Genomic DNA, 18,330 nt, shown 5'->3' on the forward strand with positions numbered 1-18,330 from the left:
ACTGAAGAGTTTGAGGAAACTCAGGAAGGACTTAAAAAACAGAAAACTTCAGCTGCTCAGGTGATCTCACAACCAGTTGAAACTACTGTTTTGGGAGAAAGTAACCTCTTGCCAACCAAAAGAAGGTCAAAGAGACCAAAACTTTCCCCAGATCTTTCTCAGAAGGAGCAGACACAGACCATGGACAAGTCTGACAGTCCAGTATTGTTACTTAGATCCAAAGAACAAAGTGAAGATGCTGTTGAGGTGGAAGAAACTAAGTTTATGCAAACCAGCTTGAAGTCAGATAGTCTCGATGCTTCCACTGTTCCAGAGCCAGTGTCAACTGTTGAAAAAGCAGCAGGTTTTGGGAAGGAACCTGAGCAGACTTCGTCCTCAGAGTTTGTTCCAGAGCCAACTGGAACTGCTGCTTTGAAACAAAGTGAGATTTTACCGCCCAAGCGAAAATCAAAGAGTCCAAAACTTCCTCTGAAACAGGTCGACCAGCAGAAGACACAGAGTAGGCAAGGACCTGAAAGTCAAAGTTCTGCTTTGACTTTGAGGGAGCAAACTGAAAGTGTCATGATGGAGGAAACAAAGCTCATACCAACCAGAAGAAAGTCAAAGAGTGCTGAATTTAATAAAGAACCTGACACATCTGACCTGAAGTCTTCTTCAGCTCCTCAGGTGGTCACAGCACCAACTGTTGTTGAGAAAGAAAATAAGCTTTCTCCAACGAAAAGAAGATCGAAGCTCTCACCAGAACATGCTACCAAAGAGATGGCAGAGACAAAACAAGACCCTGGAAATCAGAAGCCTTCGTTGAGCTCCACAGTTCAAACTGGCATAGTTACTGGTGTGGAGCCCAAGGAAGCAAAACAAGAACCCGAAAATGATCCTGCAACTACAGAGTTTGATCAAGGGCAAGCTGAAACTGCTGTTGTGGAGCAAAGTAAGTTTCAACCACCCAAGAGAAAGTCAAAATGTACAGAACCTCCTCTTAAACTTGCTGACACTGAGGTGCCTCAGACACAGGATGCTGTCACAGGACCAACTCAAAGTGCTGTTATAGAGAAGGAAAAAGGTAAACTTTCACCAACCAAAAGAAAGTCAAAGGGTCTGAATCTCTTACCAGACCTTGCTCCCAGTGACGTGACAGAGACCATAAAAGAGCCTGTCAGACAGAAGCTTGTAGAGCAAACTGAAGCTGTTGTTTTGACAGAAACAAAGCTTGTACCTACCAGGAGGAAATCAAAAAGTCTTGATGTTTCCACAGCTCTAGAACCTGTCATTGGTGGAAGTGTTGATTTGGAGTCAAAGGAAGCTAGGAAAGAACCTGAAAGTAGGAGTGCTTCTTCAACTGCACCGGCAGTCACAGGATTACCTGAAACTACTGTTGTGCAAGACAGTGAGCTCTTGACAACCACGAGAAAGTCAAACAGTCCAGAAGTTTCTCCAGAACTTTCTCACAAGGAGGAAACACAGGCCATGGAGAAACATGGAAAGGGAAGTCAGTTAACTGATGCTGCTGCTGTGGAAGAAACTAAGGTTATGCCAATTAGGACAAAGTCAAAGGAAGACCCTGACAGTCCGAGACCATCTCTAACTCCAGAATTGAGAGGACCAACTGAAATTACTGAAACTGCTGTTGTGGAAAAAGGTAAGCTTTCACCAACCAAAAGAAAGACAAAGGGTCTTCAAAAATCAGAGCTGAGACAGACCAAGGAAGAGCCTGACAGTCAGAAGCCATCTTCAGTTCCAGAGGTGGTCACAGAAACAACTGAAATTACTGTTGTGGAAAAAGGAAAACTTTCTCCTACCAAAAGAAAGTCAAAGGATCTGAAACTTTCCTCAGAACTTGCTACCGCAGAGCCGACACCAACCAAGGAGGAACCCGACACTCAAAAACCATCTTCAACTGCAGAGGTGGTCACAGAAACAGCTGAAATTACCAATGTGGAAAGAGGTAAACTTTCCCCAACCAAAAGAACGTCAAAGGGGCTGAAACGGACACCAACCAAGGAGGAACCTGACACTCAAAAACCATCCTCAACTACCGAGGAGGTCACAGAAACAACTGAAACTAATGTCGTGGATAAAGGAAACCTTTCCCCAACCAAAAGAAAGTCAAAGGGGCTGAAATTGACACCACCAACCAAGGAGGAACCTGACACTCAAAAACCATCTTCAACTCCAGAGGTGGTCACAGAAACAACTGAAATTACTAATGTGGAAAAAGGAAAACTTTCACCCACCAAAAGAACGTCAAAGGGTCTGAAACTTTCCCTAGAACTTAATACCACAGAGCTGACACCAACCAAGGAAGAGCCTGACACTCAAAAACCATCTTCAACTCCAAAGGTGGTCACAGAAACAGCTGAAATTACCAATGTGGAAAGAGGTAAACTTTCCCCAACCAAAAGAACGTCAAAGGGACTGAAACTGACACCAACCAAGGAGGAACCTGACACTCAAAAACCATCTTCAACTACCGAGGAGGTCACAGAAACAACTGAAACTAATGTCGTGGATAAAGGAAACCTTTCCCCGACCAAAAGAAAGTCAAAGGGGCTGAAATTGACACCACCAACCAAGGAGGAACCTGACACTCAAAAACCATCTTCAACTCCAGAGGTGGTCACAGAAACAACTGAAATTACTAATGTGGAAAAAGGAAAACTTTCACCCACCAAAAGAACGTCAAAGGGTCTGAAACTTTCCCTAGAACTTAATACCACAGAGCTGACACCAACCAAGGAAGAGCCTGACACTCAAAAACCATCTTCAACTCCAAAGGTGGTCACAGAAACAACTGAAACTACTGTCGTGGAAAAAGATTCACTTTCGCCAATGAAAAGAGAGTTGGAGGATATTAAACCCTCCACAGAACTTGCTACTACAGAGCTGACAAGGACCAAGGAAGAGCCTGACAGTCAGCGACTACCTTCAGCTCCAGAGGTGGTCACAGAAACAACTGAAATTTCTGTTGTGGAAAAAGATAAACTTTCACCCATCAAAAGACAGCAAACTGAAGGTGCTGTTATGGAAAAAGCTAAGGCCATACCAACAAGCAGGGAGCCAAACAGTGAGGAGATTTCCACTGCTCCAGAAACAGCCCCTGCGCTCAAAACAAATACTGATGAAACCAAAACAAAACGTGAGAATGTGAAGACCTCTGCAGCCTCAGAGTTTGCTCATGCTGAACCTTTGGAGACTGCCCTGACACCCATTTCATTTATGACTAAACCTCCACATTCTGAGTTACAGGAGCCTGAAGACAACTCTAAAGAGGCCCCAGAACAAAGCGTTGCCCCGTCTACAGTGAGAGTCTTCAGTAAAGTGTCACAAACACAACCACCTCTCTCCACTGAGCATACAGATGCACCAAGGTTATCAGAATACATTGACAACTTATGGGAAAACACAGCTGAGATTCAGAAGAGATATCTGGTCCTCGATCTGCCAGAGTCAGGAGTCACCAACACATATGAGATAAAGCCACATCAACCAGAGGCAGAAGCTACCTCTGCTGTTTTTTCAGCAGTGCAGCCTCATAAGGCAGAGGCAGAGTTTTCGGAAATATGCTCACCTGAGCAAAACATAATGAAACCAAGTGAAACTGTGAGTCAGTTGAAGCGCTTAGAAAACACATATGAAAGACCCCAAAAGGACAGGGAACATGGTCCTGAAGAAGAGCATGCTAAAGGATCAACACGTGGTATTCATGATGCACCAAAGAGCCTGGAAGAGAAGCCTCTTAGAGAGGAGGAAATCCCACAAGGGGCTGAAGTGCGCATTCTACAACTAGATATACAGACCAGTCCAGAGCAGGAAAACACACCTGTCACAGGAGCAAAAAGCATAGATGCTGTTCAAACAAATACTGAGTGTGAAAGAATGCCAAAAAACAGAGATATGACTGCTGTGGAAGTTCAGCCGGAGAAGAGTGCAAATAAGATGACTAGAGTTGAAGTGCAAGAAGGCGGTACTGACTGGCAAGACGAACATGGTGTCCACCAGCAGAATCCCACACTGTCGACACATGGAGGGGAAAATGTACCCAAGAGCTTGGACATGCGCGTCATGTTAGATACACCGAGCAGTCTGGAGGTGGATTCAAACACGTCTGTCACAAGAGCAAAAGGGCCAAGGATCGATACTGTTCAAATGCGTATCCAGTGTAAAAGACTGCCAGGAATCAAAGGCGTTACGACTGTTGATGTTATGCCAGAGAAAGCTGTAGTTGAAGAGACTACAGTAAAGGTGCAAGAAAGTAGTACTGAAGGTCAAGACAGTGTGCCTCAAAGCGACTCTGCTCAGCCCGCCTCTCCTGCCTCTGAGTCATTGCAGCCATGTGTGACGGAGACAGAATTCATAGAGATAAGCATTTATGAGCAAGACATAGTAAAACCAAGCCAGACTGAAACAGAGATAGAGCTCTTGAAAACTGCACAGGATAGACCTGCAGAGGTTACGGAGCATGGAGTCCAAGAAGAGCATCCTAAAGTGTCAGCACAGGCTACGCACGACGTTCCCAAGGGCCTGGATGAGATTTCTGTTAGGATAGAGAAAATCCCCAAAGGGGCTGAACTGCACATTTTACAACCAGATACAGAGGCCACTGTAAAGGAGCATGAAATCACATCTTTTATGATAGCACAGGTGTCAAGAAGCGATGCAAATCAAACAGGTAACCTGTGCGAAAAAGTGCCTGAAAACAAAGAGCTGACTTCAGCTGATGTTCAGCCAGGAGGGGTGTCCATGGTCGAAGTGAAGACCAAGGAATATGATCACCACGAACAGCATCCTAAAGGGTTGACACTAGACAAGGACAGTGAACCCAAGAGTATGAATCAAAAGTCAGTCAGAATGGAGAAGATCCACAAGGAGGCTGATGTGCATGTTTTACAACCAAATATACCATCTGCTCAAGTGGAGGAGGAAAACATCTCTGTCACGATAGCAAAGGAGTCCAGGGTAGATGCAGTTCAAACTATTATACATAGAGACAAAGTGTCAGAAAACAAAGATAAGACTACAGCTGAAGTTCAACCTGACAAGGCTGCAGTTGAGACAACAAGGGTAGAAGTGCAAGAAATCAGTACTGGAAGGCGAGAGAATGTGGCTGAGAGTGACTCCACTCATCTACCTCCCTCTGCCATTCTCACGGCTGCTGAGTCACATCAACCAGGGACAGACTCTGTAAAGATATCTGAACAAGACCAGTTTAAACCAAGCCAAACTGTGACTCAGCTGGAACTCCTCGAAACCACACAGGAAAGACCCCAAGAGGTCAAGGATCAGGGTGTCTATGAAAAACATGCTAAAGTGACCTCAAGTGATGTGGATGATGAACCAAAGAGCCTGGATGAAAGGTCTGTTAAAAAGGGAGAAATCCGCATGACTGTGCATGAATACAAAACTATCACAATAGAAAAGGAGCCAAGGGTGGAATCAAGTATCCAGCTTGAGACAGTGAAAGAAACCAGGGATAGGACTCCCACTGATGCTCAGCCCGAAAAGTCTGCAGTGACGGTGACCAGCGTAGAAGAAGGTTTTGCTGAATCCCTTTCAGAACCCAGTGTGGTCCCAGGAGTCCATGCAGAAAGACACACAACAGAAGCAGAGCAGGATAAGAAAGAAGACCAGAAGGAGGGGAAGAAGACAACAGTTCAGGAAGAGGAAGAGGAAAAGACGGTCATGGTAGAAACCCAAAAGGTTCAGCCCCCAATGGCCACGACCACTTCCACTGGTGAACTGAGGCTTCAGAGAATGGATTTGCCACAGGTAAGACATGGGGGCACTCATGTGTGAACAAGTACACATAATAGATTACTTTACCCAACATACTGCTCACATTGAGGTTACTCTGTTAAGATGGTTTTAAAGGGACTGACCGTGACCTTTCGCACACTTTATTCCATGACCGTACTGTCTGTGTGTTTAATACCACCAGGAGTGTTCTTGCTCCGGGGAAGTCGTATATGTTCATCCTCTGCCTTTCACATCTGTGTTTGCACTTGTTCCAGAGTGCATGGTTGACTGGTCAATGTACCTTTAGAGCCTTTGTAAAAATGTAGACGATTCATACATTCTTAAGATATTTACTTTTCATTTAGAGCTGTACAAAGGCGTACCCACATATATTTTATTAGCATTACATACAAAGCAAAGAACATAAGCCTGAGACATTTACGCCTGTGCTACCAACGGTTTCCTCGCCTCAGGGAAGCAATATGAGCTTGCCCATACATGTCATTATCTTGAAAGTCCAAGTCATTCAAATGGATTCGTCTTGTTTCACAAAGAGCAGCTGATTTCTTTTCTCAACACAGCAGAAACTGTTTACAATTGTGCGTCAGAATTTTTCTTGCATTAATACTGGTGTTTTGTCTTCACGATGGGAGCAGGTGTGCCAGGCTGACAAGATATCACCAACATCACTGCAGGCAGATCAGAAATCTTCAGCTGACTTTACCTGGGGTTCGGTAACCCTGGTGGGAGCATTGCCCTTTCCTGAGAAACTTGTTCTGGAAGGAGCAGAAGAATCTCCCATGGGGAACATCTTCACAGAAATAAAGCTCCTCGCAGAGACAGGACCCAACAGTCAACTCATTGAGGTATCATGGTGACTGTACCCGGTATTATTTTTAAAGCAAACACTGGGAGCATCTTAAGCTTTGTCAAATCTTACACAGGGGAATACTGTAAGAATACTGGTGTGATTAGCATGTGAAGTCCGCATTGGTGGTTTGAATCTAGCTCAAGTCATGTTATTTTACCTTTTTAATGTCTTTCATATTGCTCTCCATTGTATGTCGACAAATTCTCAGTTAATTGCCAAAACTGGTGACATTTTTTAATGCAGGTAAATTTCAGAGTATTTAGTTCTTACTTTAAGAGATGCAAATAACATAAATAATGTGTTTCTGTGTCTTCAGGGTAAACCACTGGAGGATGCTCCAGAGGCTCTCATTACATCCACCACTGGCCTGGACAATCGTCTCAGCCGGCTGGCGTCTAAAGTCCTGAGCTGCAAGAACCAACCGGCTGAGCTCAACCCAGCAGCCGTGGCCCAGCAGCTGAAGGAGGCTCAGGTGTGATCAGAATGACAGGGTGCATGATTGAGTAGAGAAATAAAAAGATAATTTATGGCAGCGTCTTGATTTGTAGATGCTGGTGGAGTTTGACAGCAGGCTGGCAAAACATAGGTGATAATAAAGTGCCTCCAGAATGGGCATCTTTAAAGCATATCTGTACCAGCCTGCTCTGAAGGTAGATATTAACAAGTCCACATTGGCAGTACAAAATACTTGTGCAACAAGCCCTTACAATCTTTTACTGTTCAAACAAACTGTGTAGTTTACTTGTGTTTGGTAATAATCACAAAATCCTAATAAATAAAACATTTGCATTACAACCATAGACTTTAAATAAGAGCGTGTCTGTTTGCTTTGGTTTGCTGAGTACAGGAGTGCCAAGAGACTGCCCAGGAACAGGTATCACTGCTTTCTCAGTTGAGAGAAGCTGATGCTGAGAACAGGGACGCTCTGGAGCTCGTGGAGGACCAGTGGTGTACTGCTGTTCAGGAAGCAGCTGTTGTCATCCAGAGTAAAGAGGCCCAGCTGCAGGTGGTGAATGATTACTGCAGACAGACCCAAGCAGCCAAGACCACGCTGGAGAGACTGACAGCGGAACTGGACGCTGTTACAATGTGAGTTGGAGTCTATGGTTGTCTTTGAATGTCTTAATTGAAGGTTGCACTTCATGTACTACTGCATGATACAGTCTGTTTGCATCATTAATGATAAATAATACTCGATAGAGTGGGTCAACTACCCATAATATCAATTGCTATCATTCATCACAATTGGAAATTCTTAATTTTAGATACTCAAGAATACACTTTAAAACTTTAAAAAGGATCCCCAGTGGTTACTGGGGTCTAATCAAGTCCATTAGGTAACACAACAGCACAATCCAACACACCACAACACCAACTCACGACATACAAGACCAAGCAAGCTGAAACTCAAAATACTTCGAAAGCAAGGAGGGGGAAGACTGAGTCAAGGCCAAAGAGAAGAGACGCGAAGCTTTGAATTTTTCTAAAGCACCATTTTTTATATTAACGCTGAACTTCATGTAAATTTCAAACCTCACACAACCTCTCATACTCAGATCTTCTATAATCTGTTTTAACATGGTAAAAGCCAATCACGTGATTTCTTGACCTGACTGTTCTTTCAGGTCCCCGGAGGAGAGCAGCTCCAAGGAGGCAGAGCGACTACGCTCCTTACAGAGAAGTATGGAGGAGAACAGAACCGTACTTGGGGAGATGCTTGCGACCCACGTCAAACTATTTCCCCACCTCAGCCGGTCTGAGCGAGCAACTGCACAGACTAAGCAGAAGAACCTAGAAGACGAGTGGAGAGACCTGGAAAGGGCTGTGGAGAGGGCCTTGTATCACACAAATGTCCATTCTCGCGAGACCAGCAGCCTTCTGTCTGAGATATCAAGTCTTCAGGAACATTTAGAGACAGTCGGCAAAGGCCTTGTAGCCAAGTCACCTATAGTTACTCAGTGGCATTGCAAGAAGGCGCAGGAGCTGATGGTGGCAAATGCTGAGGTTAAAGCTGCCCAGCAGAAACTTGTTCATTTGCAGCAGCTGTCAGAGGAGCTACTCCTCATCGCACGGTGGAAGAAAGAAACAAGAGAGATAGAGCAGGGGCTTCAGAGGGTCAAAGACCAAATTTGCCACACGGAGGAACTAGTGTCCTCCCACACTCTGAACAGCAGCAACCCCATCATGGAGAAAATTATCTTGGTGATGAAGGACGGCCTTGCCTGGGCAAAGCAGACAGAGAGTGACATTGAGGGCAGGAGGAAGAGGGTGGCTCTCCTCCCTGAGGAGGTGCACCGGCAGCTCAGAGATCTAAAGAAGCTGCAGTCTGAGGTCATGGCCAAACAGGGCCAACTGGAGTTACTGGTGGAGGAAGTGACTGAGCTCCTTCCACAGCTGGACCAGGCTGAAGAGGTTCCCATGGTGCGCTCTTCTCTGGAATCCCTTGAAGAACTCTCAAAGTCGACTACCGAGGCGCTATCCAAGGCTGTGAGAGAGATCGAGTCAGGACTGCAGACCAGGGAAAAGCTGTCAGAGCAGATTGCTGACCTAGACTCGTGCATTGTGGCTCATCTGCACAGAGAGGCCTCCAGGAGTGCAGACGATGAGCTCAGGAGCCCTGCTGAACTGGACCGCAGAGCTCGTCAGATTCAAGAGTCCCTGGCTGAGGCTGAGAGGCAAGCTGCTGTCTGTGAGGCTCTTCTAATGAAGAGTAAAGACATTGCCCCTGAACTCAGCATCACAGAGAACTGTCAGCTTTTTAACAAGCTTACCAACCTCCAGGATGACATCCAAGCCATCAGCAGCTATGAGAGGGCCAACAAAAAGGAGCACGACGAACTCACACAGACTTTAGATTCTAGCAAGACAAGCCTGGTTACTATTGAAAAAAACATGAGGCAGATGCTAGTAGATCTGAGTAGGCACAGGTACCCCATCACAGTGGAGGCCCTGCAAGCTTTGGAGCCTTTCAGACACATGATTTTGGAGCACAAATCCCAGGTTGACCTTCTGCAACCGTGGATTCCACAGGAAAAGGCACGGGAATTGCACTCCGTTATCTCTGAACTTCACAGCAAAATGGCCTCCCTGGAGATGAAGTCCAGAGACCATGAGAGGTACCTGTACATGAGGCAGTGTGTGGAGGACCTGAAGGAGAACATCCAGGAGCAGGCCCGTCAGACCAAAGAAGACAGCAGGGAGCTTGAGGAGAAGTACAAACTCTGTCAGAGCCTCCTCTTCCAGTTTCCTCTGATAAAGTATTTGTCTGAGGAGGCTCAGTCCAAACTCCAGATGATCTCTGCTGACCTTTACCCCTCACAGCTGACTGCAGAGCACCAGAGACTGAAACAAAACAACGAGGCCCTTGAGACCTTGGAGATGACACTCTACAACGACCTCAGCATCCTCGACAGGATCCTGCTGAAGGAGCTGGACCTCAACTCAGAGATGGACGCCGCTCAGGCCTTCCTCTGGAAGACCCTGCAGGAGCTCCGCAGACTGCCCATGTTGGAGCCAAACGAAACAGCGATTAAAAAAGAATACCAGAGAATCATGACTTTAAAGACGACCGTAGAGTCGAGAATGAGAGCGCTGGAGGTTCTAGAGCAGAAGAAGGGAACCAGACAAGGAAGTGGATCCCAAAATCTGACGGACTTGAAGAATGCAGTTCTCTCTGGATGTGACGTACAAATGGCAAGTTCTGATGTACTCCTTTGTATTTTTTTTTATTGTTTTTGTGATTTTCAGATGCTTTTTATGGGATTTACAATGACTTCAATACAGTCATAGAGAAACATTTGCTAATTGACTGATCATACTGTGTCTGACAGCTTGTCCTACGTACACGTAATACTACAGTATTTGATACTAAATCAGAATCCAGGCCAGACCACGTTCAGGCCTTGACAAGGCTCAGACCTTACTGCAGAAATCTTTTACATTTTGAATCACACTGTACTTAGCACACGTGTGTGCACACTAACACAAGAAGTATAAGAGACATGGCTAATGTGGTCAGAAACAGTGTAAGAGTGTGTAGTTAAGAAATTGTGTTGATTATGTTTTAGGAGAACCTCTCCCACGCCAGAGAGTCTTTGAGAAGCTACACATGTGCTGTGAGACAAGCAGTACAGTTCCTGAGGGACATCGAGGTCTCACTGCTGCCACCGCAGGGCTCTGCTGGACTCTGCTCTGAAAGGCTGGGGGAGACCCAGCAGGCTTTGGCCTCACTGCAGCAGCAGTTCCAGACCCACATAGAGCAGCTCCAGAGCCGGGCTGCCCTGCATCCTTACCTGTCCCCTCTGAAGGTGGAGCAGCTCCAGGAGAACATTCTGAGCCAGCTCCTGGTGAGGATGTCCACTCTGCAGGCGAAGGGCCACATACGACTGGAGTGTCTCAGCAGGTAATGATCAAAGTCTGATATCTCGGCTTATCATAAAAGTCTTACAGATGCCAGTATGTACTAGTGATTAATCTGGATATCCTGCTGCTAATTGCTTTGGAAAATATTTATTTTACACAGATCCAAGATCAGATTTCTGTATGACATTCTGAGATGAGACAATAATACCAATAATAACTTTCATTCATTGCACATCACATTAATTTAGTGACATGTATGTAGTTTTCAGGATTAAAGAAAAGTATAGAGGAAAAAAAGCTGCATGTAATGAAACATTCAACAAACAGCCACAAAACACATTTTACCTGGAAGAGACTGGAAGACCCACCACAGACGTGTCACTCCACGGCTGTTCTGTGCTTTCAGTTTTTTTTGTGCATATGAGTCGAAGCAATGACTTCTTATTAGACTTTAATGGAAAAAAAAAATAATTGTGTGTTTCAGGTGTGCAGAAAACCACAAAGAATACACCAAGTGCCAAGATGAAATCATGCTGAGCGTGAAGAGTGCAGAGAACAGCCTCTTACAGGTCATCGGTCTAAAGGTCACCTGTCTGGCTGACTGCACCAACCAGCAAGCCAAGCTCAGAGTACGTGAGAGACTGATCCTCTTCCAGGTTCACCGCTCCAGGGACACATATGCTTTCAGTTCTACACTGAAAATCATCTTAGAAAATGAGAACTGTTTCAAATGCAGCTGCAGCTAAATTTTGGCCTTTGATTGACATGCCTCCCTCTCTTGTGCAGGCTCTGTCTGAGGAGGTGGAGTCCCTGCAGAGGTGTCTGGAGGAGCTGAAGGAGTGGTGCCCGGAGCAGAGCTGTTGCGGAGGCAGGGAGGCCACCGTGACTGCCGTCTGGAAACGTGTATCGAGACTTCTTCGCTGCACACAAGAGCTGACAACTCGTAGTAAGCAGAGGATCGCAGAATGGAGCGAGATCACCAACAGTGTGAGTAGAACTACGGTTTTTAAAGCAGTGACTTATGTGCTGTTACCGTCAGTTATAGTATACTGTGTGCGGTCGCTGCTCGCAGGTGGAGAAAGCCTCCATTGTCCTGGAGCAGGTGGAGGCGGAGCTTCCAGATGGCTTCCGGGTGAACACCTCCACTGAGGACCTTCAGGACCTGCTGCAGTCCTGGGAACAGTACCAGGACAGACTGGACTGTGAACATCGAGCCCTGTCTGCGCTGGAACTGCGCACTGCCAGGCTGCTGGCTGTCCCCGCCCACCTGGAGCAGGCCCCTCCCACGCCGCTCTGTCAGCAGCTGCAGGTGATGCAGGCCCGATACGACAGGTAAGACGGTGTTTGACATCAAATTTTGCATTTTTTGCTCGTTTTGTAATCCTAAACGAACATCAGACATGATAATGTTACTCCTGCGTAAGTGGCCTGGATGTTACTGCAGTGCCTCTGAGGTTCTACAGTGTTTAAATAATTTACACTGACAGTACTTTACCTGCCCTCAGGTGCTTTGACTTTAACCCTGGATGTGCAAACTCTCTCTTTCAGGTAAAAGGCTGTGAAGTTGTTGAGTTATTGTATGTGTTTGTGTGTTTTCACAGTGTGAAGCAGAGTAGCATGGAGGGTTTGGAGGCAGCCAGGATGGAGCTGGAGGAGAGAGAAAAGATTCGGGAGGAGCTGCAGGGCATCCAGGTTTGGTTGGAGGCTGCTGATGGTCTTCTGTCAGAGATGGAGCAGAGCGAGAGCACACAGGAGCTTCAGGTGGGCCAGGAGTGTTAAAAAACACCTCGTTTGTTTGCTTCGCTCAGAATCCCAAAAGAGGAAGTTTGAACGTTACTCTACATCAAACCAGCAGTGCTTTTATTTTGAAAATGTTTTGCTTCCATTTTGCTGGGTGTGTTCATACAGAGCAGATATGTTTGCTGCAGCAGAAAAAACACTGAATTTGGTTTCAGCTGGACTCTGTCGGACCGCTGAGTGTCTCCAGATTCACTTCAGGAACCTCTGATCTAAACGGTACATCGCAGTGCGCTCAGAGCTCGAGTGCCTCTCAGCGGAGTCTAAATAATGAGTCTAATGAGGGAGGACAGTTTCTGAGCTGAAAACACAATGCTGCGTTTGTGCTCACTGTTCCAGCATTAGAGCTCAACAGCACATGAAACAGAGTCGTCTTAATGCTCAGCTGGAAGTGTTCCATCCAAAAACATTTTAACTACTGAACATTTTCAGAGAGAAAGAGGCTGTTGACTGCGTGGCGTCCAGTAAATATGAAAGGTCTGAACTGAACCGTTGGTTTGGCCTCGGGCCCGCAGGCTGTTTGCTGTTCGCTTGTATGAACCCACCAACCGGCAGAACCGCTCTGCCCTTTGTCCCGAAACCTGAGCAGAGGCCAACATCTCCTCATCCACTCTCCTCACACACACACACACACACACACACACACACACACACCCACACCCCTTCCCCTTGCAGAGGGTCTGTGTCAATGAAAGAGATGAACACCCCCCCCCCATCACCCCACATCTCCCCCATCACTCCCACCACCCTCTCCCCTCCTCTTGTACCAGACACCTTTTGTCTGTGTGTAAGTGGATCTTCCAGGTGGCCTTTGTGGCCAAGTCATTCCATGGACACACACACACACACACACACACACACACACACACACACACACACACACACACACTCTCTTCTACTTCTGTACTTGTGAGGACACTCATTGACATAATGCATTCCTCAGGCCTGCACTTCAGTGTAAACCTAATTGTTACCTTAACCTTAAAACCAAGCAAGCTTAACCCTCAAATAGTCCATTCAAGAAGAAAGCAGCAGACAAAATGTCCTCACCTTCCTAAAATATACAGACTTTCCTGCAACTGTGATTGAAAAAACAGCTGCATAAAACATCAGTAAAACACAGAATGTGATCATTTGTTAATCCTCTCTGACTTAAACTGACCTGAAAACAGCACAAAGTCCATATATTTCATGTTTGTCCTCATCAGCTTCATTGATTTTTGGGAAAGATGTGGAACGCTCCAAAAACACCTGTTTGAACATTCCACAGGTAAACAGGCTGATTGGTAACAGGTCAGAGGATCGTGATTGGGTATGAAAGGGGCATCCTGGAAAGGCTCAGTCGTTGACAGAGGATAGAGCGAGTTCACCACTTTGTGAACACATGATTGGATGAAGGAGATGAACACATGAACTCAGAGAAACTTTCAGCCCCGCTTTCCTAAAATGTACAGACGTTCTGAAATTGTCGTCACTTTTCAAAAATGTACAGACTTGCTTCAAAAGGCCTTTTTTTCCTAAAATGTCCTGATTTTCTGAAATTGTCATCTGTTTCTTAAAATGCAAATCGGTCCTCACAAAGACAGACACAAAACAAGTGGCACACACACACTGCACTCACCGTGTCCCACTGAAAAGTCTCCCCATACCCTCTCATCCTCCCAGCCTTTGTATCGCTCACACACACACACACACACACACACACACACACACACACACACACACACGCACGCTCAGTTCCCGTAGTGATAACAGGATGCACCTCCCTCTCCAGCAGAGCATCGGACGTGTTCAGACCCAGGTAGTCTCCTCTGCTTTATCTCTCAGATTTTCTCATTCGGTGTGGGTTGTTACTGGAAAGCAGAATCTTGCTGAGGTGTAAAGAGTTCACTTTGATTATAGTGGGACTGAGGGACTCTGGAGAGGTAGACTCTGTTTGATGGAAGCAGCACAGGAGAGAGAGCTGCTAACTGCTAATCAAAGCGCTGAGAGCGTCCAGTGAGATGGAGATCAGATCGATGTCTGAGTCCTTTTCCTATAACACACTGCTGTTTGACTGAATAATCACTCAGTTACACCTGATCTACGCTCTTCCTGACAGAGTTAGTGCTGGTGTTGATGCTTGTAGGAAAGTGAACTGTGTTTTTTTTTAAAGGTGTTGTTTTGTTTTTTTTTCAGTGTTGAGAAATGATCTTCTCAAAGAGTAATTGTGGCTCTTCGCAATGAAATCAGCAGATATTGAGATTTTTTTCATGGCTGCAGAAGACAAAGCGTCAGACTTTCTGTTAGACTTGATCTGTTCTGCTCATTCACACTGTATTTCTCTCTGTGGTTTTAGGAGGTTCACAGCCAGCTGTGTACCCAGAAGGCCTTGCTCCAGCGCATCATGGAGAGCCTGAAGATGAAGTACTCAGACATGTACACTCTGGTCCCGGTCGAGATCGAAAGCCAGCTGCAGGAGGCCACACAGTCACTGCACCGAGTAGAAGTGAAGGTACAAAAGACTCTGTTACACATTGAAACTGCAAATGTCTGCAGACTTTCTGATGATACTTTTGGTTACTTGAACCAAATCTAATAGGATTATGTTTGTGAGAAGAAAAGAAAAGATTAACCTAAAGACATCTTTACAGCCGACATATCTGACACACAATCATTTAACTCTCAGCCGATCGCTGTTGATGTTTGGTCTTGATTCGTCCGTCAGGTGGGAGAGGCGGTGGAGAGGAGCGGGCCCGTCCACAGGCTGGGGGCAAAGCTGTCTGAGATCCAGGCTGGCCTGAGGTCAGTTCAGAAGAGACTTGAACAGAGAAGCCCCAGCGTGATTCAAGCAAAGGTCACTCAGAAGGTGAGGAGTGACGTGGAAGTTATGTTGCAGGTGTTTCTGTTATAATGTCCACCCAGACTTCAGTGTCACGGCTGAATAAATCATCAGTAAGTCGTGTGTGTGTGTTTGTGTGTGCTCAGCGTGTGTGGGATGAGCTGGACGTGTGGCACTCGTGTCTCGCGGCGCTGGAGGTGGACATGCAGGACTTGGAGAGGCCAGAGGAGGCGCTGACCCTCACTGAGAGACTGGTGGAGGTCCAGCAGCTCCACTCACAGCTGGCCAAACAAGCGGAGCAGAGGACCACCCTCATCAGCAAGGTGAGCAGGACCTCAGTCATCGTTCTCACGTCTGAAGCTGCCCGTGTTTAATGTTCCCTGTCGAACTGTCCTGCTCATGATTTCTGAGTCAAAGCCATCTTAGTTCTGCCATTCAGATTTGATAATGTCACTAGTTCAGGGAACATGTGAAGTGTCTGTCATGGCTGGTAACCAGCAGCAGTGTTCACACGGCTGGTTCGGTTTCTTGATTAAGTTTCTGAACTCGCTATCGTTTGTGCTCAGATTCATACGTGGCTTCAGGAGCATAAGGAGATGATCAACAGCTCCACCAGCTGGATGGCCGAGGCTCAGTCCTGGCTCGCTGCACCCTGCACCTACACCACCGCTAAATGTCTGAGCAGCCACGTTCACGCTCTGCAGGTCGGTACACTGATCTGTGGTCAGTCTACACTCTTCCTGTGTAGCACTTTGCTGTGATGTGCGATTCAGTTCAACATCAATGATGGATCTTTACTGACTATCAGCACATTTGTCAGCAGAAACGACTGTCTGTGTTCTGTTCCAGATGGTGTTGGATGACTCAGTCCAGATCCGAAAGACGCTGCAGGGCTTCAGCTCAGTCCTGAAGGAAATGTCGTCGGTTTGTGACATCACAGCTCTCCAGGAACAGCTGATCGAGGCCGATCGCCAAGTGGCCAACGTTCAAGACAGCTTCACTGCTCCTCTGTCTCAGCTGGAGCACGCCGCTGCCGTGAGTCTCAGATCACTGAACTGCTTAGCAGATGTTATTTTCTGTGTGTCTGTCAGCGTAACTCTCTTCAGATGTTTGTGTTTCGTGAATACTGATTCATCTCTTACTGTCTAGGAGGTGGAAGCCATTGAGAGTGAGGTCCGGCGGATGGAGAACGATGTGGCTGAGATCAAGACCTTATTATCGTCTCCAGAGACTTTCCCCAGCCCCAGAGAAGAAAGCCTCAAGGTAAGACGTGGTGAAGGAGGGAAGGAAGCATCTTTCTCAGCGGTGGTAGCTTTATTTAACCAGGTGAGTCCCACTGAGATCCCAAAACCTCTGTCTCAAGGGAGTCCAGGCCAAGATGGCAGCATTGTCATGTTTCAAGCAGCATACATGAAGATTAAGAACAAAGTGGCGTTACAGTGTTTGTGATGAGTGTTTCTCTGTCCAGGCTGTCGAGCAGAGGATCCAGTCCATGAGGAGGACTGTAGCTGAGATCCAGAAGTGTAAACCAGGTCTTTGTCTTCCCGACAAGGCTGAAGAGACTCTGACTGTCTTCACTGTGGTGGACCAGCTCCAGTCTCTGCTGCTGGAACTGGAGAAGGTCAGTCAGTCAGTCAGTCAGCCAGCCAGCCAGCCAGCCAGCCAGCCAGTCAGTCAGCCAGCCAGTCTGTCAGCCAGCCAGCCAGCCAGTCAGTCAGCCAGCCAGTCTGTCAGCCAGTCAGTCAGTCAGTCAGTCAGTCAGCCAGCCAGTCAGCCAGCCAGCCAGTCTGTCAGCCAGTCAGTCAGTCAGTCAGTCAGCCAGCCAGCCAGTCAGTCAGCCAGTCAGTCACTCAGTCTGACAGTCAGTCAGTCAGTCAGTCAGTCAGTCAGTCAGTCAGTCATTCATTCAGTCATTCAGTCAGTCAGTCAGTCAGGTGCTTAAACTAGAAGTGACCTTCACTTAACCTTCGGCTCTCCTCCTTTCTGTAGAAGGTCCCCGCTCTGTTCATCCAGCTGCCTCCGACTCCGATCCAAGCCAAAGCTCCGTCAGCCCAGCAGACGACCTCTGGGCCTCAACTCCTAACATCTGCTTCAGTGGAGGCTGAGGTGAGTTCGCTTCATGGCTTTATGTTAATTCACACTTCTTATTCGAAGTGGTGTTCAGTGACCGCAGCAGTAGTTAAAGTAGTAAAACTTAAAATTCTGCATTGTCAAGATTCTGCAGCTCATCAGTCATAGAAAACAATAAACAGTCACATGAGTAAAATCTGAGCGTTGTGCCGCCTCTCAGAAGGAAGGCGCAGAGCAGGGCCAAATCAGAATCGCCCACGTTGAAGCAGACGTCCTGAGGAGATCCGGAGCCATGCTGCTGACCGTGGAGCAGTCCTCACCTGAACAGAGAAAGTCCTGGACACCTGACAGCGCTCAGGTAAGGAGGCCAGAGAGCCCTCCTGCTGGTTTTTAACACCGATAGAAACAACAACTACTGAACACTGTATCTTTATGATACTCTGCAGAGTATCTATGCTGCAATATCATACAGAATTGAGCATTTATAGTCTACAGTTTACAGAATATTATAGATCCAAGACAAAGCTGACAGAAGGGAAATCAACATCTGTCTGTGGCTTCAGCACCACAGACAGCAGCATGGATTTATCAATACGCAGCAGTCAGACTGTTGATGCTCCAGGAGTCAGGCAGAGTAGGCTGACATTCAGCTTAACAGCCGCTCTGTCACTACACT

At 46.6% G+C, this 18,330-nt stretch overlaps 1 protein-coding gene across 1 annotated transcript in view; it reads left to right on the plus strand.

Moving 5' to 3' along the window:
• The window catches only part of syne2b (spectrin repeat containing, nuclear envelope 2b), a 106,596-nt gene that overhangs the window by 37,373 nt on the left and 50,893 nt on the right, over positions 1 to 18,330 (plus strand). Inside the window, exons 50-68 of the mRNA XM_076749029.1 lie at positions 1,662 to 5,766; positions 6,390 to 6,599; positions 6,921 to 7,076; positions 7,452 to 7,693; positions 8,230 to 10,288; positions 10,672 to 11,006; positions 11,451 to 11,595; positions 11,753 to 11,953; positions 12,039 to 12,298; positions 12,568 to 12,727; positions 15,102 to 15,257; positions 15,471 to 15,611; positions 15,731 to 15,907; positions 16,151 to 16,288; positions 16,434 to 16,619; positions 16,734 to 16,847; positions 17,053 to 17,205; positions 17,574 to 17,690; positions 17,875 to 18,012. Of these exons, the coding sequence (XP_076605144.1) occupies positions 1,662 to 5,766; positions 6,390 to 6,599; positions 6,921 to 7,076; positions 7,452 to 7,693; positions 8,230 to 10,288; positions 10,672 to 11,006; positions 11,451 to 11,595; positions 11,753 to 11,953; positions 12,039 to 12,298; positions 12,568 to 12,727; positions 15,102 to 15,257; positions 15,471 to 15,611; positions 15,731 to 15,907; positions 16,151 to 16,288; positions 16,434 to 16,619; positions 16,734 to 16,847; positions 17,053 to 17,205; positions 17,574 to 17,690; positions 17,875 to 18,012 (9,193 nt within the window). The remainder of the gene's footprint in view (positions 1 to 1,661; positions 5,767 to 6,389; positions 6,600 to 6,920; positions 7,077 to 7,451; positions 7,694 to 8,229; positions 10,289 to 10,671; positions 11,007 to 11,450; positions 11,596 to 11,752; positions 11,954 to 12,038; positions 12,299 to 12,567; positions 12,728 to 15,101; positions 15,258 to 15,470; positions 15,612 to 15,730; positions 15,908 to 16,150; positions 16,289 to 16,433; positions 16,620 to 16,733; positions 16,848 to 17,052; positions 17,206 to 17,573; positions 17,691 to 17,874; positions 18,013 to 18,330) is intronic.

This window comes from Chaetodon auriga, chromosome 14 (genome assembly GCF_051107435.1).
Source record: "Chaetodon auriga isolate fChaAug3 chromosome 14, fChaAug3.hap1, whole genome shotgun sequence".
NCBI classification, from domain to species: domain Eukaryota; kingdom Metazoa; phylum Chordata; class Actinopteri; order Chaetodontiformes; family Chaetodontidae; genus Chaetodon; species Chaetodon auriga.